This window comes from Anguilla rostrata, chromosome 5 (assembly GCF_018555375.3).
Source record: "Anguilla rostrata isolate EN2019 chromosome 5, ASM1855537v3, whole genome shotgun sequence".
Classification (NCBI taxonomy): Eukaryota; Metazoa; Chordata; class Actinopteri; order Anguilliformes; family Anguillidae; genus Anguilla; species Anguilla rostrata.
In genome coordinates this window covers 42,934,326-42,959,343 of record NC_057937.1, presented here as the reverse complement: position 1 = coordinate 42,959,343, position 25,018 = coordinate 42,934,326, and the positions used below count along the sequence as shown (strand labels likewise).

General features: G+C 39.7%; 1 protein-coding gene across 1 annotated transcript in view; it reads right to left on the bottom strand.

The window, feature by feature from the left end:
• The window catches only part of trpm1a (transient receptor potential cation channel, subfamily M, member 1a), a 36,609-nt gene extending 11,810 nt beyond the window's left edge, over window positions 1-24,799 (bottom strand). Inside the window, exons 1-16 of the mRNA XM_064336343.1 lie at window positions 24,653-24,799; window positions 14,145-14,221; window positions 11,109-11,313; window positions 10,687-10,900; window positions 10,469-10,593; window positions 9,839-10,010; window positions 8,715-8,889; window positions 7,936-8,059; window positions 5,914-5,986; window positions 5,652-5,752; window positions 4,809-4,982; window positions 4,550-4,684; window positions 3,344-3,394; window positions 857-997; window positions 707-736; window positions 218-507 (exon numbers count right to left, since the gene is read on the bottom strand). Of these exons, the coding sequence (XP_064192413.1) occupies window positions 218-507; window positions 707-736; window positions 857-997; window positions 3,344-3,394; window positions 4,550-4,684; window positions 4,809-4,982; window positions 5,652-5,752; window positions 5,914-5,986; window positions 7,936-8,059; window positions 8,715-8,889; window positions 9,839-10,010; window positions 10,469-10,593; window positions 10,687-10,900; window positions 11,109-11,313; window positions 14,145-14,221; window positions 24,653-24,739 (2,174 nt within the window). The 5' untranslated portion in view covers window positions 24,740-24,799. The remainder of the gene's footprint in view (window positions 1-217; window positions 508-706; window positions 737-856; window positions 998-3,343; window positions 3,395-4,549; window positions 4,685-4,808; window positions 4,983-5,651; window positions 5,753-5,913; window positions 5,987-7,935; window positions 8,060-8,714; window positions 8,890-9,838; window positions 10,011-10,468; window positions 10,594-10,686; window positions 10,901-11,108; window positions 11,314-14,144; window positions 14,222-24,652) is intronic.
• Window positions 24,800-25,018: the final 219 nt, after the last annotated feature.

Sequence of the window (25,018 nt, the reverse complement as noted above, 5' to 3'; positions counted from 1 at the left end):
AAATGTTCTATACATTACAGCCAAACAAATGCAAGCATGGTTGCCTTTAATAACACTTATTCAGAGACAAACAATGGCTAATTCATTTTTGTAAAACAGGAGAGGGTTAGAAGAAATCCTAACCATTCTTTAACAAAATTTGGCTTGTCTGATGTTATTGTATAGATGGGTGCATGTAAAGGAAACAGGACGTTAACGGGCAAATAGGCCCACTCACTTGGAGTTATTGTCCAGGTCCTGGGAGATGTCTTCCACCAGCTCGCTCTGGGAGGACTCGTGAGCCATGGCCTTGTACAGTTTGCAGGCCACCAGGGCCTTGGCCATGGCCTCCTCCCCCCTCTGCCACAGGAAGAGCGCCATCTTCTGGCGCTTCATCAGCACTGCCCACACCATCAGCTCGTGGAACGGGTACTGGAACCGGCTGACCTCGGGGTCGTCCACGTCGATGTCGATCTCCTCCTCCTTCTTCTTCGCTTTCTTCTTGCCCTTCGGACGGGGGTCGTCATCCTGGTGGGTGAAGATGTGAAATGCTTTGTAATCATTCTCTGACACTTTTGAAAATTTATTAAGATGGGGTTGTTTTCTAAACATTTTATAAATGCTTTTGAAGCATGGAATGATGAGGACCAAAACGGCATGTGACAGATGATTTGCATCATTTATGTATATGTACAATGCACAGAACAAGACATTTGGTGACTCTCACCTCCATTCCCAAGAGTTTAAGAGCTTTTGGCTGTGAGAAAGAGGGAGACAAACAAAAAAAAAAAGATATACATATATACATATAATCATGCCAAATAACTTGCTAACAACAGATACTTTTCAGTTGAATATGGTGGATGTTCCTTCTCACCCTTTTAAGTCCGTACAGATTGTTGTAGAGAGTACGAAAGCTCTTTCTAGTGTAGTTGCAGCGATAGGCTCCACCCATTAAGAACTCCAGCACCAGCCCAATGTCAATCAAGGTGATTTGGTAATCTGGGGGTAGGTTTCCCTATGACATCACAGGAACATTGTTTTATAACAACACTCAAAAAACAACATTCAGAGCCCTCATCATTTCTGAGTACTGGAACATATTTTTGGAAATCTGTTTCAGTGTTTATCTCACTTTATCTTTATGAGAGGATATGTCTGCATGTTGACAGATGATTGTTGCTCTTAAATTTTTTTGGGTCACAGATTTTCACTTGTTGATGGGGTTTAATCTTATCTGTATAAGGGCAGAATTCAGTTTGTGGCTTGGGGAATTTGCAACACTATTTTATGTTATATAATATATATATATATATATATATATATATATATATATATAGGGGTTTCGTCATACTTGTTCCTGGTTATGGTTATACACTTTGTTGTACGTCGCTCTGGATAAGAGCGTCTGCCAAATGCCTGTAATGTAATGTAATGTAATGTAATATTCCACTGATTACTTAAAAAAGAGGCCATTTTTACACCTGCCGAGTTTATTTACTATGCAGGTACTATTGTCTCAAAAATAAATGAATGAATAAATAAATAGATAAATAGTGTCGTAGGCTAACCGTGTCTCACGGTCAAGGGAGGTTGTAGGAAGGCTCAAGAGGCAGGAATTCAGCAGAACTGATATTGTTTTTCATTTTTACAGTGATTAAATATTTTCAGTGGAGTAAAGAATGGCAAAAACAAAACAAAAAAAACTAATAAATATTTACACACGTTCAGACTTGTCGCCGTTGCACTCATTGCAACACATGAATCTCAGTGCAATAACTCGCAGCCATCATTCAGACCTCTCTCCCCAACAGTCCCGCACCGACAGGCTTTTAAACACTTCAGCCTCCCGCTAAGTGGAGGGACAAACCACGATAAAATTCCTACACGTCACTTAATTATGCAAGCAAAATGTACACCCCCCTTCGGTAAACACAATAGGTTCGCCTATTCCTATAACCATGCGCGTGCCCTGGCTCGCCGTTTGCGAGTGGATGAATCGACAAACAGACTTGCGCGTGAGTAATGAATGGAAAGCAGTTTATATTTAAACAGCGTTTACACAGTTCTCAGCTGTTCCATGCCATGTGAATTAATTGTGCACGTATTAATTCACAAATTCAACAGCCATGAGAGAAAAGATGTATAGTGAATTATGAATGTTGGCTGAAGTTTATTTTTAATGTGGGAAATTGTCCGGGAGTGAAAAATACGGAAGTGGCGGGTTTGAGCGGTTTGATGCCAAATGGCGCGCCCCTGATTATATGCGCTTCAGCACTTAAATGCGCGCTCATGATAATGATGCGCCCGCATCATTATCACAAATAGCATGAACATTCCGTAAATAAAATATGACTTACAAAAAATATTTGTAACTTACAAATAAAATAATTGGTTCACGAGTAAATGTAGCTGGTTCACAAGTAAATGTAACTGGTTCACAAATATGTTTTTGCCCTCACAAACCTCTCTTGGAAAATCACTCGATGTGCATTTATGCGTTGCCTGGGGCATATTCAACAGCTTGCTTTTATTTGTGGATTTTTGGAGACAATCCTCGCAGCACAATTTGCAAATAAATCCTCAGATAGATTTTTTGAGTCCCCAGTCAGATTTTAAGACCGTTAGGATGCACCAATCACATCATGCACGGTGAGCTCCATAATGCCTGGGACAAAGTTATATCATTTTTCTTATTTGGCTCTGTACACTACACAATTTTAATAATTGGTAATCAAATAATTTGAATCACCATTCATATGTGGTTAAAGTGCAGATTCTCAGCTTTCATTAAAGGGTATTTTTAAAATATATTTTACATGTAGAAATAAAAGAAACCACATTTTTTTTATACATCTCCCCATTTCAGGGCATGTTAAGGAGTGGATGTCTTAAAATCTGATTGGCTGGACTAGTGAAAAAAACAGTTACATTTATTTGTGACCCAGCTACATTTGTTTGTGGATCTGTTGCATTTATTTGTGGATCTGTTGCATTTATTTGTGGATTTTACATTTCATTTATGTTATGAAAACATTTGTGATCTCATTGTATTTGAATGTACATGCTATTTATTTATTTATTTATTTTTGAGACAATGATATCCCCATACTTTATAATTGTGTCATGGAAGGTATTGCATACCAACACTAGGATTTCAGTCTATTGACTTCTGGAAGCCTGATATGTCTAACAGTAAATATTAAACAGAACTGTTTGGCAATTAGCAGTATGCCATTGTCTTTAAAACCAAACACAGATAAACTCAACATGTCATCTCATCATAAATAAATAAAATATTGCATATATCTAATGTTACTTCTGAATCACACAATTATCAAGTTTCTTGAGGAGATTATCTTACCTTTTTAACATCCCTGACTACAAAATGTAATGTATTGATTGGCCCCAGCCTCTGAAAAAAAAAACAAAAAAAAAACAAAAACAGGATTGTAGGGAAACTCCATTACATAATGAATTAGCTCATGTTGAAACAGAATAATGCAAGAGCATGTCAATGCTGTATTATCATAATAATACATGTATCAAGGCAAATACGAATGAAGACTAACAAACCTTCAAAACAGATCATCAATGTTGTAATGAGTAATTAAAATATTGTAAAAAGTGTAACTCAGTAATAAAATAATATGCACAATTACCTTTTCACACTGAATTCAAGATAAGCCTTATAACAGTACAATGCTAGAATGTGAGTGAAGACAGCAGACTGTACACAATAATCAGAGGTAAATGTGGTATTTCTCTGAAGTATTGGATTTATGTCGCTCTTTCATCATCAGTAACTAACCAGTATGGATGCAAGTTGTACAAAGTATTTGCATATGGGCCACAGGCTATGCTCAAGAAGGGTACACAGCTGACACTCACAACCAGTTCCTCAAGTCTTGTTCTGTTTATGCTCACATTGCTTTGCAAGTTAATAAATAAGCACAATGGCTAAAATTAAAGATCCCCCCGTCTGTCCCTCTCTGAAATTGCTATAGTACTCCCTTTTTTGGGCAATGATTAAAACGTAATCCTATTTGTTCCTCATGGAGTCTTCTATGAACAAATTTGAGATGAAGTAAAAACGTTTGATGAGCTCAATTTGTGACAGCCCAGTCAGGAATGTGTGCAGAGGCTAACTCACAAAGGATAGACTGTGCTTGGTCTCCAATGAGCCCAGGGCGTTTCTGTAAGTATTTTATTTCCTGGGATAGTGTTTGGTTGTCGGTGCTACTTACATGGTAAATACTTATATTTACATATTTGCCATTGACTTGGCATGAGTTTGGTGTTCACCTAAACTGTTTTTAAGGTTAATTTTCCCATCTCTATCCCATTGCTCTATCTAGAAATGGTAACCAATTCATATATGCATGGTAATTTATATCCATTTAAGAGAGAGTGAGCTTAGGTGCACCCTACCATTTTCCTAAGTAGAAAATGTGCTGGTAGCCATTTACTTGTTGGCTAATGACATGCCCCAAAGAAGAAACTCCAAAACTGAGTTTTCTAGATAGATACCACTCTTGCTGAGGCTGTTACAGCTGTTCAAGAGGCTCACCGTGTTGTACAGCTCCTCAAGGCGGGGGATGGTGAGAAAGTGGTGGATGTTCACTCCATTTTCAATAAGCAACTTGACAAAGTCCACCCTGTCCAGCACCAGTGCATCCATCATGGCTCGTTCCAGGCAGTTTACCTGTAAGGACACCGCAAGAGTTATCCATCCTTCCTGTTGCAAGATGGGGCTAATGTAACTGATGCCAAACTGTATGTTTCTCTTATATTGTTTGGGTGACTGAGGTTCTAGTTCTCCTGCTTACCCAGTTGAGTAGTTCTAGCTTCCTGGGGTCAGTCTCCTCTGGTGGTTCTGGTTTAGCTTTACCCCCTTTCCCCTTCTTGCCTCGGACCTTGCCCTTGCCGGTGCGGGGCCCTGTGGTGGGGCTCTTGTGCCGCTCCTGGATTGGAGTGGTGGCGGTGGATAGGGCACTTGCAGGCTGTGTGAACAAGGGGGGGGGGGGAGGTGGTGCAGTCTAATCGGGCATTTATAGTGGTTCTACACTTTACATATACTTTGCTGAAAGGGTGTATGAGGGTGGATCATGTTCCTTTCCTTAATTTATAAGCAAATAGAATGTTCCCTGTGATGACAGCCATTTAGCCTCTTCTGTGTCACAAGTATGTTTTATTTATTTATTTTTTAAAACATTTTTTAAATATTTGAATGCACCCAAAAGCCATTTATTCAAATTGCCCAACCAATAATTTCCCCTGGGTTTCATGTACCTTTTATTAAATTATTCTTAGGGATTTCAAGCCTTTTCTTCGTGTACATATAAATTATGTTTGTGAATTTAACTGTGAAGACTTCCAGAGAACTGCCACTGGTGAAATGAGTTGCTCTGAAACATTTTCTTTTCTGTTCTATGCCTTAGTGCAGGGTTGCAGAGGGATTATGATAGAGTATATCTCTTTCGCTTTGTATTTTAATGAAAATATTGAATTGCATCCAATAGCAAGTCAAGATAGATGTTTGTGGGGAAATTTCCAGCCATTAACTCTTTTGAGGAGAGAGTTGTAATAATTTTATTGTGATTCTATTGAACAATGAACAGCATATGCAGTACATACTGTAGGAGTCAAAAGGTCAAAGTGACCACACTTACAGGCCAGTGGTGTCCATAGACAAAGATCTGACTGCGGGCAATGTCCACTCTGTTCCAGGCCAAAGCCAGGCTCAGTTGGTCCGGCGCTGAGGCATTTGTGCCTGAAAAACACATTCAAATGACCTCTGAACCCCTGCCAAGGGGGTACGAAGTTTACTCTTAAAGGCTCACTTTATATGCTTTGCTCTTGAATTCCTAAACCAGCCAAAAATATATATTTTCAGATATGCATCTGAAAGTAAAAACAGATCAGTGGTTTTACCTTTCAGTAAAGCAGTCAAAATGGCCATCTCTATGTCCTGCTGACCTTCAGAGCCCATCCGAAACACAGTTATCTACATCAAAGCGGAGAAGAGGACAAAGAGAGAGAGAAACTCCTCTGGCAGAGTTTCTTTGTTTGTCTTGTGATTTCATTGTGAGAGAGTCAGCCAAGGCATTTTCAGTAAATGAGGAAAGAAATGCATGATTGAAAAAAAAATGAAAATGGATGAGCTGATGAATGAATGGATTTTTTTCTTTGTTTTTTCTCTTGCTAGTTGCCCAGAGTAAAAGTAAAAATAAATGAATGATAAATACATAGGATTAAGCTATAACTAAGAGGCAGAAGGATGCTTCATGTGCTTCATTTGCTCATTTGCTTCTCTGTTTACATGACAGTCCTTACTCTGTTGCGGTAAAGCAGAATGTTAATACAGTCACAAGTGGTATGAAGTCAATGGCACTATTATAGATCCTGGTATTTGCCATCACATGCCAGTAATTACAGAAGCTTCCTCCAGATTCACTGCTAATGAGGGCCTCGTGGCTCCAGGACTGCACTGTATTTGCACGTTGTTTTCTTTTTGGTTGCGAAGGAGTCCCTCCTTCATGGGCTCTTCGTTTTGCAAATGGCTTGTATTATGATAAACTATACAAAAGGTCATACATGCTGTGAATGGAAACTAATATAGTCTTGGATCCAATTGCCTTAAAGTATCTTTAACTTTGGCTTACAAATCAATGTTACTTTCTCAATGCAAATACATTCTTTTCTCCAAATATTTTTTATCAGTGAACTTTTCCAGCGTCCCTTAGATCTCACATCAAATCGTGCTCAATGTAAGCTCACTTAAGAACATTATATACAGTAAAGTGGCTGTGTACTTGCTTTGTTCTTAATATCGATAGTCTACTCTGTCCTGGTGCTTGTAGTTACCAATGCATTCTGGGTTGTTTGCCAAATTGGCCTTGTAAGTCATTTGAGACACACATCTGCTGAATGAATATATGTAATGTAAATGTGGGAGTGAGCTAAGGAAGCTTAATATGTGCTATCTGGCAACCAAATTTTTCTTAAACTTGAAACGAAATGCCAAATGACAGAAACCCAAGTGGACCCATTTTAGTCATGAGTATTTAAAAGTCTATTCTCTACAGGTCATGACAACATTTAGCTCTTATGGGCTGGGGACCACTAGGTGCATCACACTATAATACATTTTATTGAATTCATTCAAAAGGTACCTCTATGTCCAGCTGAATGAAGGTTGAACTTTGTACAGAAAGGTCATTTTTGGAATATGTGCTGCAGTAGCCAAAATGCGATAGCATTGAAATGCTTTGGAAATGGAGCAATGCATGTAGCCAACCACCCTGCAAAGTTACGTTGGGCCCAGTTTTAATCACTTAAGAGCACCAAGTCTGTGAGGACCAAACCTACTGGTGATAAGCACACAATTACACAGTTTATGAGCTCAGTATGAAGGATTTACTAATAATTTCATGGAAAATTAAATCAAATATCAATACATTTGCAGCAGTGTTGCTCTGAGACATTGTTGAGCATAGATTTGTAATGGGCGCAGTCTGTCAATAACAATGCAATCCATATTTTAGTGGGAACAGTGTGCAGTAAGGAAGGCAAATTTAAGCTTTTGTAATTGAAAGTGATGAAGGATGGGATGGATGCCACAGAAATGAATATGCAGGACAATGTGGGTTGTGAAAACATGGGTTTATTGATGGATACAATGCAAGAAATACATTTGAAAAGCAGTCATGTTTTTTACATGCTACTTAAAATACAGCTTAACACTTGTTGGTTTGGCTCATGAGTAAATATACAAAACTATATACATATATATAATGCAGAATATCTTATTTTTCTTTGTCATCTTGGCTCATATATAAATGTTGTATGTAATTCATAATGCATTTTTAATACATTCTGTTGGGCCTTAGCTGGTGCCTGAAACAAGAAGTGAATAAGTGATCTTCCCCTGGTTTAGACATACCCCTTACTTACGAGTTCTCTCTTCTTCATACATTCCATGACCATCAGGAACATTTGCTGGGCCTGATTGCGGTTGTAGTTGAATGTTTTCTGAATGGTAACCAGCAGTTGGTCTCTAGCATTCTCACTCACGATGCTGAGTAAAGATCAGAAGGGAAGACTTCATTACCTACAACATCACGTAGAAGAGACACCATGGCTTCTGCTGTTGTGCCCTTCAACAAAATATATTTCACCTGAACTGCATCATAAAATTGTCCAGTTGTGTAAATGTAGAAAATCTAAGGTCAGCGTGTCACTAGGTTGTGTCCCCAGCAAATGAATAAGAATAATAAATCTACATAAACCTGAGTGCTAAGTGAGAACTTATTGTACAGTGTATGCAATATATACATACTACGCATTGTAAAAAGGCGAAAGTCTTTTTATATTGTAATGAAGGCTTGGAAGCTTTTAAATCCAATAAAATACCTTTCCCTTGTCACAAGTAGTGATTGAGGTTGGTAGTGGAGCTGATTCTTTTATCAACTGAGTAAATAATTTCTGAATTGCACCATTTTTTCTTCACCAGACCTATGTAAGTAGATCTGGCACTGGCTACCAGACAGATATGTGAGTTTCTGGCTCAGATAAATTATTCAGGTGTAGCATCATGTATAATTAAAATATCCGAGGACCAAAAGGGGAATTTTGGCAAGCAAATTTCAGGAGTTTCCCCCAAATAACATCCGAGGACCGCAATAGCAGCGAAAGGGGTGCAAAAGAAGGGGCGGCCCAAATTCCATGCTCACCCGCCATCCTCCGAGTGTTTGTGGGCAAAGGAGACGATGTCGGAGGCTCGGCCGCTCCCGTCCACCACCACCACGGGGACGGGCGGGTCCTCCCGAAGGCTCTCCAGCGCAATGGAGATCACGTTGGGGCCCCCCTCCACTATCAGACACACCAGCGGCACGCCCTGACCCAGACCTGCGGGAGACAGGCATGCACCGCATGTACTCAGCTCTTAAATTTCTGAGGGAAACCTTGATGAGGTATTACCACTGTCTTTGAAAATGTCATCGTCAGAAATTATTAGAATGGAATATGAATATGTACTGTAAGCATCACAAGCCTCCCTCCTGGGCAGGTGTGTGTGAAACTGCAGAGGTGCTGTTGTCTTGGTAACTGTTTCAGAGAGCATTACATCATGCCGTGTTTATTTAGGTCATCCCCTCAGCCAGGTAAAGGGTTGAGGGAGAGGAGCGGGGAAGGGAAAATGATGTCAGTGGTGACAGCTGAGCTTCCCTTTGCTGTCCCTGCCTTGTTGCTTGCCCCAGGCATAGGATGACAAAGGGAAACCCACAGGTCACATTATCAAGAGGACGTTCCTGCAGAACCCTTCCCTAGAGGGAGCATCACTCCTGAACGGCTGAATCTCTAGGTCCCACTACCTGCCTGCTGTCCCAACTTCAGACACAAACATGCTGCTCTGGTCCAGTCTGGAGGTCATGCCACACATATCCATGGCACAAGGGCTCAGGTAAAGCCTTTTAGCATCACTATTTTGACTGCAAGCAGCCATCTCCCCTCGTGGTACCAAGAAATTTTTAAGAACCTGAAGGGTGGTTGAACTTTCTCCCCCTACTGTGGAACACCCTTCTAACATTTTGAAGGGAATCAGACTCAATATTTAGGCCAAAAATGTAGCTGTCACCTGGCTCCCCTTCTGTCACAACTTGACTTCCTTCCACAGTTTCTTCCTATCTGTCCTGGCCACCATTGCCCTGGACTTCCTCTTGTGGAAGTTTAGGCCAGGATCCACTGTAAAGTGTTTTGTGACAGATGCTTGCAAAATGCACTATACAAGTAAATTTGATCCGATTTGATAAATTCATGCTAATGGAAGCATGATGAGAAACAAGAGTGAGGTGCTTACGGGTGTTGATTTTTTGCAAGGAGATGTGCTTTTCCAGCTGACGTCGAAGTTTAACCTCAGCACCGTACTTCCCACAGGTACCGTTGTCAGCCAGGATGAAATGTGAGTGACTGCTGTTCAGCACTGAGAGCTTGCTAAGAGGGTTTGACATTGTTTGGTAGGGTCTGGTCACCTATAAGAAACAAAGAAGGTCAGAGGCCAACGGTCATGGTCTTCCAATGAACTCATCTCTGGATTCTCCCTTGAAATAATTACACTATGACTTCAGGATCAGCATATAACTACAGTGTACATTCACATTCTCAGTTGCAAGAACTGTACTATGTAACAATATTTATGCGCAATATTATCATGCTCCACCTGTTTTCATAGTTGCAATGTCATTACACAGGGATTAGGGCCAATTAATACAAAGCTGAATTTTGACCTTCACCGTATGAAGATGTAACTGTGTGCCTTGCATGGAGGCCTTGGTTGTTTTTGAAATGGTGTGTTGTTCATATGTTGACAACTGAGCTATCAGCAAGATTTACAAAAAACAGACACACACAAAGCTGGGTTCGAGGAAACAAGGATTTCCCCTACCGACCAACCCTTAATTGAAATTCAGTTGCACAAATGCATACTCACATCCCTTCCAATGAGATCTTCCTTGTTCTCCACAATCCCCCATGGTGCAATTCCTATGGCACAGACCTTCCCCCTGGACTTAGAAGAGTGTTCCTTCAAGGCATCTCCAACATGACGGATCACCCCTTGGGAAAGAAGCAGGTGCAAAACACCATTAGTCTTACACCAATTTCCTTGCCAGAAAGCTAAGACAGATTATGGTGATCACAGATACCCACCAGTGCTGACTCCGCCAGTGAATATCCAGGCCCCCGTAGTGACGGCAGCCTTGATCAGGCCCTTTCCAAACACCTGCTTGAGTTTGGGCTGCAGGTCAAAGTTCTGAAGGCCCCCATGGACAGATATGAGCAGTGTGGGCAGCTCCAGCTGCCAGTCCTTCACCATGAGATGTAGTAGGTTATCCGGCTTTGAGTCATAGGACACCCTTATATACTGTCCAGTGGAGGGAAGAGGGGAGGAGAGGAAGTGTCATGTGTAAGTTTACACTTATATAGTTAAACCCATTCAGATTTGTGATGGCCATAATAGATGTTTTCATGATAAGATATATAGTTAATTGACCAGTTATGGAAGAACCCTAGGTGCCTTTTAACAATGAAATCACCAGAGCTTTTATGGAGATTATGATTGAGAGTCGTACCATGGCCTTGTTAACATGTCCACCCCCCTGGAATTCGACAATGCCATAGGCATCAGTGGGGGAAGCCTGTGTGTGCTTTACGACAGACCATTTCTCTGGTGGGGCGTCTGTCTGCACAATCTGATTGCTCTCCTCCGAGCTCTTGTTTGTAGTGAAGCCAGGAAGGATGGCCACATGTTGGTTCACCAGCTGACCACAACTGCATCTAGAGTAATGGAAATAAACATCTAAATTAGACCTGATTCTTCACTTGACAACATTATTTACAATGTATTCCCATTGTTTCTTTATTACCAGTCTTGGAATGCTTTAATATTCCACATAACTAAACCTACATAACTTCAAATGTCATTACATGACATGTCATGCAGCACCCTCTTAAAATACAGGAGGGTACAGACCACATGTGCTCTCCCAAATGTGTAACGTTGCCACTTCTTTTGACTTTGAAGCCCACCGGCTAGACTGGACAGTTATTGTGCTTTGACACTGCTCAACTGGATCCACTTTGTGTAGTGAGTGGGGAATTCACAGTGGCCGAAAGTCCCTCGGGACTCTTAAGCCGCGTTTCCACCGCAGGAACTAGGGTCTAAATTTAGTTCTGGGGGCTTTGTTTTACCCCCCAAAACGTTCCTGCTCGGGGGGTAGTACTTTCCGAAAGTACAGGAACCTTTTGGGTGGAGCTTGCAGCGCTGAACATTTCTGATTGGTCGAGTACTCGTAGCATTTGTGTTGTATTTATTTTCCGCCATTACCCGCCATGTTTGAAAATATGCAGCGGAAAACCAATTTATTTTCAAACTTCAAATCAAACTTGTATGTTATGCGGCGCAGTAGCCTACTTTTGGTTATAGCCTGTCAACGTCTTGGAATTATAACGTGTGCTCTTCTGTTCTTTTCTTGCTTTAGTATTCGTTTTATAAAATGCTAAGCATTCGTGCTGGGACAGCATATTACGTAGGCTACCAAAACATTCAAACGGATTAATTCGGTTGCTGAATATTTTCTTCCGGATTTTCTTTGTTAGCCCGTTGTAATTGACTCAAAACGTTTGGTACAGTTATGTGAGGTGTGCGGTAGTTCTGCATAATTAACATTGGTGATACAGTACAAGCAAACTGGAAATCACCTTCCGCACTTTTTATCCGGGTAAAATAACTGGTTAATTCTAGTCATCTTCCTTAGCTTTTTAGACTGCCGTAATTCTCAATTTCTGCCATTTCCAATTCCTTCGAAGAAGCCAGGAAGACATGGACTCTTTATGTGCATGGTTCATCTGAGGGCACACGTCGCTGCTCGCTAGCAGTAACTTCGAAGAAAGCAAACGGTGCTGTACCACTACTAATTAATTCTCACCAAGTCCGATTTTCGTCTATCTGTTTTCTGCTGTTAATGAATGTTTTGAGATGGATATATGAAATCAAAATACAAAGTACATATATAGTCATTGTTGGTACCCGTTATATAAGTGGAATAACACCCTCGGCTGTCCGGTTATTAGAAAATATGTGGCTACTTCGTGTAGTATGGGTTTATAGAGAATCATATGACAGATGGACCGACACAACGTCAGTGGTAATTGCCTATCTTCGCGTCTTTAGACCCGTGGAAACGCAGACAACCATTGGCTGAAGGAACCTTTTAGTTCCTGGTAAAGTAGTTCCTGGGACTGAAAGTTCCGGGTAATTTTGGTGGAAACGCGGCTTTAGTCACAGCCAGCACAGGCCTTTCTGTTTATTGACAGCAGAGTAAGGAACACAATGTAACGTAATGCTTCATAAGAGTGGTTTTTGTGTGATTTACTCTTGAAATACTGCATTAGCTGATTAACAACAACCAGTCCAGGAAATACAGAGCTATCCTGTTGGATTTCCGAGAACAGGGAATCATTTTCTGATGAGTTGCTTAAAGTTTCATATACGTTTTAAAATTCTCTCTCTGTTATCTCGCAAAAACATTCCAGAAAGTATTTCTATTTTCATTGCTATACTCTAGGGAACCATAAAAGAAACTATAAAGAAATGATCAGTACAATTATTTTTATGCTTTATTGCATGAATGAAGCACATATGTTCATTTCTTTGCATTTTCAGCAATTTTTTAATAAAGCCTTAAAAAGTACATAGCCATACGTCAGCAAATAGGTAAAATGAGCAGAAGAAGGATAAACAATGATGAGATGGAGCGTGTATATTTCTATCTCTACATACAGAACGTGGGTGATATCATGCCTTTTTCCATTTTTTTCCCTTGTAATCAATAGAGGGTCCTTAATGTCTCTATTCACCATGTAGTAGCTTTGTGGCAAATGCATGCTTCCACACACCAGCTGTCCATCTACTGTAGCTAACAGGGCACTCTTTTATCGCATACCTCCCATTGACATGTGACTTTCTCCATGCTATGCAAGTCCCAGCATTTCTTTTCTATTTCTATCCCATGGCTTGGTGATTTGTACTTCCATGGTTTGTTGGTTTCTAATCCTCTAGGTTAGAAATCCATTCATTGCTCACAGGTCCACCCACAGACCCACCCAAAAATCGCTCATATGAGACAGTTCTAGTATAGACAGACCCCTCATGACAGCCACAACTATTGTAAAGAGATTCACAGGAGTGAGTTTGGAAACTGTGTTAGGAAGGTGTCACCTTTTATTTCCTCTTAGTAGCATAAAAGGCATTTTTTTGCTGATAGGCATAGGGAATAGGCATATTGTTCAACATGAAATTGTAAGGCAAAGAAACTGCATAAATATGTTGAAAATCAGCACTGAGTTTAGTATGTCAGCAAGTGTTAGTTTTGCTGCTAGTCTGTATTAAGATTTTCAGAGCTACACATCCTGGTTTACATGTTTTTGTTGGGCTGCAGTCCAATGTGCATATTTTGTATGTTTCTTGCACTTTGCCAACTTTAGTAAATTGGTAGGTCTGAAAATTGAATTAAATATGAAAATACAATTTACATAAAATGTAATTTGTTAAAATGAATGAGGCAAAAATAGTTGAAAATAAAGAAAGCTTTGACGTTTATCCATACCTGTTTGGCTCTTTGCAGGGGTATATGTGAATGCATTCTCTCTTCTGGAAGGTCTTCTCTATCCAGGCCTTCTGTGCCTGCAAAAAAGTACAAAAAAAAAACCCCACAAAGGCCTGGGTTAGATGCCATCATCCGTTGAGACAAATTCCAGCTCTACCATGCTCACTGACATAGAGAGTATACAGGGCTGAACAGTGAATAATGCAAGTCTAGTTTAGTTTGAAAGAGCCACTGTGTCTCCCATTTTCTTAACTGAAATAACTGGTTTTGTGACTGAAAATGTACATTTGTTTAGTGTGTTCCTCTGAAATAGTTCCTCTTGTTTTCCCTGTTCTGGCTAAACCTGGTGAAAACTGAAAGGTTCTGGGGCAAAACGTATGTTTTTTCACAGTACCCCAAACAGATTCTGTAAGGGGATCTGATATATTCACTGTTCTACTCCTTCAGCAATAATATAAAATTCATTTACGGTGTTACAAAGTGTTGCGCTTGTTCCAATTTGTCCCTGCTCTTATCACATTCTACACCACACCAAACACCTGCAGTTAATTCAGAAACACATTTCACCGTACGCCATCTGGATACACGCACCTGAGTTTTGCTAATTACCTCAGGGTTCATTTATGGAAAAACAATGGAGCAGAAACACCCAAGTTTCACCGTCCTGAACGCAGTAAATCCTCTTATTCTGGGCAAGGACATAATCTCTCCTAAATGCCGAAGCAGGAGTCAGGCGCGGCTGGGAAACTGCGGGACGCGGCGGAGAAAACCTGCGTGCAAAGCCTGATAGTTTTAACGGCGTGCGGTCCGTTGTTGGGCTGTGGTGATTAGCGCAACGCTCACTCGGCGAGGAAGCCCTCGCGCCCTGGCTCACAGTTGCATGTCACTTTTGAAAATGCATTTTCTCTGGATTACGAGGGATTATACGCGAGTGCCAGCCAACAGGCACACTATGAATGCGCAGTACCACCATGTAACAGTAACGTTATAAAATCCATGAGACCTGAAACAGTTGTTAGCTACTGCTATGGTTGATTATTGCAGGGTGAAAACCACTTACATAAAGCCCGGTTCATAAAGCACATCTACAATGTGCTATGCTCAGAGGTTTTAGAGCAAATAAAATGAGACCCCAGCTTCAGGAACATCAGCATTGTTCTTTGAATTTGCCCAAAACAAACCTGACAAAAGCTTGTGTTTGTAATCACAGTTTAAGTCTTTCCGCGAAGGAATTTTTTCCAAGTTTCATGCCAAAATAAACTCAATCCAAAGCAGTATCTGTTTGCGTTTGTGCTTGGCCAAGACCTAATTAAAACCAAAAGTTTCTGAAGAGAGCTTTCCAGGAATTTTTGTATGGTTGGCAAAGAGGTTTGGGAACAGCAGTAGAAAGAACAACTCACAACCCTCCTTTTCTTACGGAAAACTATAATGATAAATATATGTAAATTGCTCAAATTCAAGTGAATGGATAACTACAAAGTGTTTTTGTATTTACTGAGAATAGCCCTCAACAGTGCTAATTAAAGAAAATGATCAGGGATTTTGACAGAAAATAAAGTTCAATTTCCCAAGCTTTAAGTTTTCTCAATTGTTCAAACTTTTACACAAGTATACGATTGATTCTTATACATTGCAGTATCAAGTACCATCACCAAACTGTTCATCATTCAAATGTAACACACAACATAAACAGTACTGTCATCATTCAGAACAATTATTTGCAGCTCCTGTGATAAATCTCCGCAAATCAATATTCACACCTTTCTTTAATTCGTTTTTTGCAAACAATGAGAAATGCCGATCCCACCGTGAACATATGTGTCAGTCACATACACATAATGTCGGTTACAGAGACTCCTCTAACGGGGTGTTCCATCACCACTGCAGATTCCAGCAAGAGTGCATCTTACCTGCGGAGCATGTGGAGGTCAGGCCGGGAGGGATGTGAGAGAGGGGCTCTTTAGTGAGGTTTGAGCTCCCCTTGCTCACTCTCTGAGGGTCCTTTGCAGCCGACATCTCTCTGTCCACCCCGCGCAGTGAACCCCACACAGATGAAAGTTCATCACTTTATGAGGGGCGCATTCATATGATGAACATGTGAGCGGGCTCTTTGTTTGACTGAGTCTTATGACTCCAGTTCAAGGTAATCCTCTAGTCCCATGACCCCAGTCCCCATGCCTGGAGGGTATTTTCATCCCCCCACTGGAACAAGGCACAACAAATCTACTTTGATAGCCAACCCCCTAATCTCCACTCTTGGAGAACTTTTTTCTCTTCATCTCAGCATTTCTTTTCCCAGTGCAACATGGGGAATGATAGTGATAGTGTCCTTGTGTACAGGGACGCTGAGGAAGGGCAAGAGGACATCAAGACAGGAAGGGAAATTAAACATACTAATACATGCCCTCTCTCTATCTCTCTCTGTTACTCTCTCCCTCCCGCACACACACATGCATGCACATAAACACATACAAAAACGTTCACGCCTATACATGCACACACACACACACACACACACAGGACAAAACGATGGCTCTCTAAGTCCTCTTGGAAAGTGCCACCCTGCCCCACTGCTTTGATTTCAGGCCCTATTTGCATAATTGAAACAATTGGACACAGCCGTTCTATTTAAAGGGCTCCTTGTTAAGACATGACTGAGCTTGAGTGGGCCAGGTCACCCAGTTCCAATCCTTTTCCAGCCCGGTTATGAGCAAACTGCGTTTTGCTACAGTCAAACAGCAATGCTTTCCTGTGATTTCAAAATTCACCAGCTGGAATACAAGTGTAAGTGATTCTGCCCCATGAAGGATGCATTGGAGCTCAACAAATAAAACTATTGAGACAAGCCAAATCTGCCAAAACACTAGACATTTATGGTCCAGCACAGAACATCTATAGCTCACAAGAATTAAGATGGCTATATAGCTAGACTAATTTATAAAGAAAACCTGTCAAATGATAACAGTCAAACTGATATTGCATATATGCCTGTATACACCAGTGTCTTTTAAAAAAAGTCATTTTCTGTCCTTTAGCACAATTAAATCAAATTTTATATAAATGGTAGGCATTTGAATTTAGAGTGAACATGCTACAGTTTCATTTATGAAACTGCTATTCTTTGTGATATCACCAGAACATGCTGTCTTCAGAATGTCTTTCATTGACGTTCAGAAGCTATGAAATGTACAGCATGTTCATCATTACACATTCCAGGAAACTACAGCTGAACCTTTCTCAGAGCAAAAGTTTAGTCTTACAGCTAGAAAGATGAGCGTGGTAGGGATGAGGGTTGATGGGGTTGCATGCCCCAAATAGATGTTGACTGCTGTTAATTACAGCTACAGATAACAAATACTGCATCCACAGAGGCATGAACGCTATGATTTAAAGCACTGTAAAGCACACTCATTATTAATGGCATTTAAAATCTTAGATATAGCTCCTCTACGCAAGGCACGACCTGCCACCAGCTCATGAACAATAAACAGCTAGTTTTAAAGAACTATTGGGTATCCAGTATTTAACACACATCACTAGCACAAAAACACAATTGTACATGTTTGAAATTAAGTGGAGAATTTGTCCATCAGATTTTCAAGAAACATGAAAAACAGATTAACTACTTTTTTTTGTTAACAGGACTATTTGTGCTGCTTTTTTTTACTGCTGTTTCATTAGGTTACAATGTTCACATCTGCCGAAAGCATATATGAAATTTTCAATTGTATTTCACACCACTGTGATCACTCGGTCTCTCCTGAATGGTTTTGTTCACTTCATTTTCTTCGAGAAGCATGTTTCCCAAACAACCCTTAGTCTCCTTTCTTTGCTGAAATACATCACATGACCCCAGCTGGGCTGCACTTTTAGTTAATTACATTAATGTTACCACAATGAATGATTATATTAATACACATTATGTTTTTTTCTTCATTGACCCAATATTTGCATATTATCAGTATTATTAATATATTTGTAAATAGAAATGTATATTATTTCACTGTTCGAAAGAACAGAAATAGTTCCAGAAATTAACAAAGGTAAACATACCAGTCTACAGACCTAAATGAAATAGTCATGCTGTAAAATGTATCACCTACTTTCATTGATATAAGTACCCAAATTAGGAGCTCAATTCACAGAGCTCAAAATATATTGTCGTCCTTTATTTCCCGGGCAAACATGATCATGTGGTTCTCACTTGAGCACATTCTTGCACAAAACAAATACTGTGCTAAAAGAAGAGCTCTGGCCCCAACTTTTCTGGTCAAAAAGTCAGCAGGTCAGCCACCAGAAAGCACCATGTGCCTGAATTAAACTACAACTCTGCAGCAGTCTATTCTCAAAGTGGCAAAATACTGTTGTCATTATCAAACATAAGAAGTGAATATTGACCAATATAATTATAAAGTTAGCCTTCTCAGTCTGAAATAAGAATGTGAAACCCAGCAAATTTTGATTGGGCAAAGCTCATCAAGCATATGAAAAAAAGCCAGGTAAAAACATTTGACATTTTTATTTGCAATATGCCAAAATACATATTTTCCAATGGGTTCCTTTGTTGACACATATTTTTTTCAAGAAAAACGTCTAATATATATACATAGATTTCATACAAATATTGATCTCAAGTTCTGATTACAGATTGATGTGCATTAATCATTGGAAGATGAAATACTGACCATTCTCTCAGTGAAAAGGCCTCGGTGGCCTTTGGCAGGAGCTTGATCAAAGTTTAGCGTAACTAAAGCTGAACAGAACCAGTGCAGTCAGTGAGATATGTGGAATGCGATGGCAGCGAGGGGGAGATGAAAGGTCTGGCTAATTCAATCTGCCCGTCTGGGAGCCCAGATTTGAATGCGTTGGATTTTAATGGAGTGTAATGAGGAAAAACTGGGGAGGGGTTTGTGTTTTGTGTTTTTTTTTCTTTCAGCAAGCTATACTGGATTTGTTTCTTGAGGTGTGCTATTAGACAGAGGTTAACCTTCGGTTGGAATCTAGAGGAATGTGGGTTGAATGTGAAAAGGACATGACTTTACTGTTTCTATAGCACGCTGTTCATGGAAAGTTTTGAACAAAGTTGATAAAGGGCACAATTTGGTCAGGCGCATGCCTGGAGAGTTTGTCCCTTATTCTTAAACAGGAACATTTCTAGTAAATTTGATGTTTTATTATGTAAAGACCAATTGTACTCCTGGATTTGAAAATGCAGTTAGCTATCACATGCCATCAGTTACCCCTAGGACCGGAAAAAGTCATGAGATAAATTTGTAAGCCAACAGTGTATGTGTATGTGGGGGGCAGGGGCCCAGGGGGCTAATTAGCGGGAGGTTGGGAGTACACGGAAGCTGAATTACAAAAAGAGGTTATAGTTAAAACTGTCAGATGGCCTCTGTACCATTTTTTTTAAAACTTTAAGGCAAAGCTATGGTTTATGTTTTGGTCTGGTCCAAATGTTGGGAAATAAATATATATTTTTATGACTCATTTGCCGACTCTAGATCAAGGCTAATCAACTCCAGGTCCTGCAGGGCAAAATCTGTAGGTATTTGTGTTAACCATGCACTGTATCACCTGATTTTACTAATAAGCCCACTTCCTGAATCAAGCAAGTACAATAATTAGTGATATCAGGTGGTGTAGTGCATGGTTTGAGCGAATGCATGCAGACACTGTGGCCCACAGGACCTAGCATGTATGCACAGTAGTTAGCTTTGTTTAATCAGTCAATTACATTTGGACAACTATTAATAAATATGAATATGTATGTAGTCATATACTGTATGTAGATACTGTGTATATATATATATATATATACTTCTTATCAGACACTTTTATCCAGAATGACATGCAGTATATGAATGCATATCAGTATCTGTAGTCCCCAAATAAAAAGCTGAAGACAAACTGGCAGTAGTGCATTCTGCAGTGTAACGGAGGCAGGTTGCATTCGAGCTACAGTCATATTGAGACATACTGAGCTTCAGCCTTCCCTGCTTGCATGGCACACAAGACATTCAATTTCACTTGTTCACAATGGCAGCATAAGCCCACCCACTAAGCAGTATGCAGCGAACAGCATTACAAGCATAACTCCTGTGGAGCCCTGCCGTTCTCTCTCTTCCTCTAATTATGAAATGGGTTCCAGAATTTCGGGGATAGCCTAGTGCCGTTTGAGCTGCCAATCAAGTGGGGACACAAGAATGAGAGGGACTGCACTTACTGAGTGAGTCTGTCTTTCAGATACCACAAAACAAACAACAACAAAGTCCCACAGTTTTTGACTTTCTCCCAACATACTGTAGAACTCCAGTTCAGACAGGCTTGTCGCTAAGAACATTTCTATTGTTGTCTTTGAAGATAATTCACTCATGAAACCACATTTAAGGGCTCTCTCATGAGATGAGTTGTGAAGAAGCGAGAGAGTAATAGTGAGTGGGTAAATTCCGCTATTAAAAGATTCATGGTCATTGCAGCTGTGTAGATATGGACAATGAATACTATCAAACAATTTCATAAATCTATATATAACTGAAATATTGTACATATCTATAATGGAAAAAAGCAAGATACTTTTCACAGCCTTAAGTATAATACAAGACAGCTGTCATTCACATTTCTGAGTATTAAGAGTAGTTCAGCGCTGGTGTAGGTGACAGACCAAGGACCCTATTAAGTAAACCCACATTGCACTGCATCATTTAATTTGAATAAGTTTGTCTCACACAACCTACTGAAAACTAGTAAAATAAAAATGAACACTGTAAGAAATGTGACAATTTGGTGTATTGTTTCAGTTCATTGTTTGTAATGGGTCCATGTAGAAAAAATAAAGAAAACTATTTGTCTCTGGGTTGTATTTATGTAGTACTTTTCATGTGCCCCTCACAATGAATGATGGAAGGGAAGCTCACATGAATCACCTCAAATATACAGTACCCACCTGGGTAAAGCACAGCATCCATTTTGTGCCAGAGCACTCACTGTATATCAAAAGCACCTCCAATATTGGTCAAGAATTAGCACTATCAGTAAACTACCATGCACCACTGCTCTCAGCTTCAAAATCTACAGTACGCAGGACATGGCACATCACGCCTGCAAAGCCTTCATTTCTGTTTTCTTCTTTTCCTCTTTCATTCACTGGGCACAGTAGCAATTTTCAGTTTCAAATTCAAACACAACGGGTCAGTTTTAGCAAACTGCAAGGATTGGTGGGGATTACAGGAGGTAGTATTCATAAGAATATGGTACTTCTACTCTGTGGTTATGCCTATGCAAACCTTTCAGTACAAGGTGAACACCTGTCATATGAACTGCCTAACCCTAACCCTAACATGAAATCATTATATTTCCTCTGAAGTTCTGGGATATGCAATAGAATAATGTAAAATACAAATTGACCAGCATCATGCTTGATTAGCAACAATGTAATTAATGTCTATAATTAATTTATTTACAAGGGAAAACGCTACATGATTGTCATCAGTGAGATGTATTATTTTTCCTTTACCCAGGGAGGGGGGACTGTGATTAGCAGGTTATTCCCAGCCTCACTGTCCAATAAGCATGCTATGGTTTAAATTGTGGTGCCTGCAACAATTGCCTGCAACAGTTATATTTCTACATCAGGGTTCTCGTGCAATAACTGAATGAAAATAAAGTTGGCTGCATGTATTTTTGACGGCACATGCTGGACTTGTGATATTAGTACAAATGTCTATAGATTTCATATTTTATGGATGCCCCAATCAATCATTGCCTCCCGAAAATGTTTTGCAGGTGAATGATGCTAATTGAATTTATGAAATGATCATTGGAAGGATAATGACTGTTTTTCGTCTATGCTAAATATGATGCAATTATATAGCTCAGCAACAACTGCACAAAGGAGTTGTTAGTTTATTTTTTTCTTAAATGGATGACATCTAGAAATCACAAGATTATTCTAGTTTGATGAAACATGTTTTTGTATAATATACTAATATGCATTCCAGTGAGCTACATCAGAGATAATGGTTTGTTGATGTGAAAGAAACCGAAAAGGTGGCTTTTGCGAAATGTGTAATGTATCAGTTCTGTCCATTAGAATCTGGGCCACGTCCACAAATGCACACATATATCTGAATCTACCAAAGCTTTTTATTTCCTTCATCAGTCATTTTTTAAGTATACATTTATATTCCATTAATCACATGAAAGCAGATAACAGTAAGAACAAAAGGCATTAACCTAGCTCAGCTGATGTAGTCCTCATTTGGCCATTACAAGAGATTAAATGGCCATAGCGGAGTCCTACACTCACGTGGCTCCACTGTCTTTCTGCCATTACCAGCTGATCTTGGGTCAGATGTGAGACCGGTTAGCATGTAGACTCTTTTCACAAACTGAAAATCATTTATTTATTGTAGCTTTATTTTTAGCCAGTTGGACCAATTAGGCGTAAATTTTCACACACCCCTGAAAATGTGGTATAGAAAACATGTACGTCAAACATACTAACTTATGCCATATATATTGATGAGAAACACACCAGTCATACGACAATATTCAGACTGCAGGCTATCTCTATCTCAAGAAAGGAATTCTATGAATGATGGATGACTTAAAGATCATAACAATATTTACACATATTTTTACTATTTAGCTGTTAATGCCGGTGTAGCTACTGATCTTCCCCTGCTACTACGCATCCTCTGGTCGAAAGAAGACATGTCTCCAACGCGCCACCTGAGTAGCCACCTGCCCCTGAGCTATGCCCACAGTGTAATGGGCATGGCCACAGTTCCTAAACAAGTCTGTGAGTGTGGCTTATGAATCTTATCCTCTGACCCCAGCACTACCAGTCTAGCCTTTAATATTTCTCATAATCAACACAGGGATGGCAAATTAGCCAGAATTTTAAAACCTGTAGAAAAATCCATACACTGTAACAGGGAACAACAAACAGATCAGGCTTATTGCATTACTGCTGAGTTTAGCTGGCAAAATACTAACATTTGACAAGGTTTTGAAATGGTAATTAGTGTAATCTGGTTGTTTTTTAAAGTGATTATGCAGAATAATCCAAATAACTGCACAACTGACCTAGGGTATTTATGAAATTTTTGGGATTGAATCCAATTTTCTAGAAAACAATTGGTTTAAATTTTTTACAGTGTTCGTCTCCTTCAAAAAAAAAAAAAAGCTTTCCAAAATTGGATTAATTCAGAGTAACAAAATATTGGTACAGCGCTACTTGTGCCTTATTGTGGGAGAGTGCTGATAGTTTTTTCACTTCATTTTTTGTCTGTTTTTTTGTTTAAAAGCAGGAAGGAGGTCCATACATGTACTAGCACACGCTAAGTAGTAGATTTTACACTAAAAAATACATTAAATCCCTTTTTTACTTCATACAAACTCTCTTTAAATTGAATTAACACTAAATATTTTAAGGTTTAGTTCATGGCTTCATATATTATATGCTATTGTACTATCAAGTAAACTTGATAGCATAGTAGCATATACCAAACACTGGCTTAATATAGAGTCCTAAAACAATACATTATCAATTCTGTTATATATATATATATATATATATATATATATATATATATGAAAGGTGGGTATTTCAGAACCATGGCCAGCTGTAACCAGAGGAAATCGGTGGGAGGGGCTAAACTCTACCTGCCAGCCCTGGTTCTGTTTGTATGGATGTTATTTTTGGTCTCTATTGACGTAACACTCACATTCTAGCTCTTGAATCCCTTTATTTCTACAAAATTGTTAAACTACAACAAGATCACTGTTAATTCACACTGGTTTTTGACTGCTGTAAAAATACCAAGAACATTTTTGACTGAGTTGTGAAGAGTTAAAAGGTTCTTGAAACAATATTAAACTTATTAAATCTCAAACACTTGTTGATACGCTTCAATATCTAAGCCTACGCATAGTGAATTATTAGCATAATTATAATTGTAATTTACACGTACAGTGTGTATTAAGAGATTCTGTTATCTTGTTTTGTACATATGAGAGATGTATATTTCTATAGATGTTGAATATGTTCTCATGTCACATGGTTTTGTCTCACCTGTCTTCCGTTAGTCTTGTAAAAGAGCTATGCTGATCACTGGTAATCACCCTGACAAAGACATCTTTTGCCAAAAAATTGGTCAATAAAACACAGCAAACAGGAACTTGAGTGGAACTTGATCGCTACGATATCTTAATATTTACACTCTGCTAGTCTGGACCTCTCTACCTTTTTGGTGTGTACATATAAACATTTTATCATTTGCATTAAATGTATTACAGTTTATCTTCTGTCACAAGGGTAAGAGATGCTTCCTGACAGGATGAACTGGCTCACCAGCAACCTACACCTGGTCCCCAAAGAAATAAAGCAGAGCTTTCAAATTCATCCACACCATCCTACACACAATGAATCCCCTGTCTGCTGTGGAACACTTGTAACTTCATCGAGGTGCAGCAGAAAGTAACGGCATGCCGGGCCACCTTACCTTCTGTGAGCCAGAAGTGGTGCGCTTGATGGAGGTGCGTTTGAAAGAGCCGCTCTGCCTCTTCCCACCGAAGCCTCTGTTCTCCATGTGTGACCCCAGGAATGCGTCAGGGAGCTGCGCCCCTCATCTGCTCGGCCTGGGTTCCTCTGTCCTGGAGCCAGCGTTCAGCCACAAATTAAGAAAAATACCGACATACCACAAGGACAAAAACCAAAAATAAAACAGGGTATAAAAAAAGGTACCCCACCCTCCTAAAAGAAAAAAATGAGGAGACCTCTTAGGGAGCTCCTTCCCTATCTCATCCTTACCTCCATGCCACACTTGTGACTAACAAGATAGCTGAGATTCCCGCTCTATAGGGCGGCT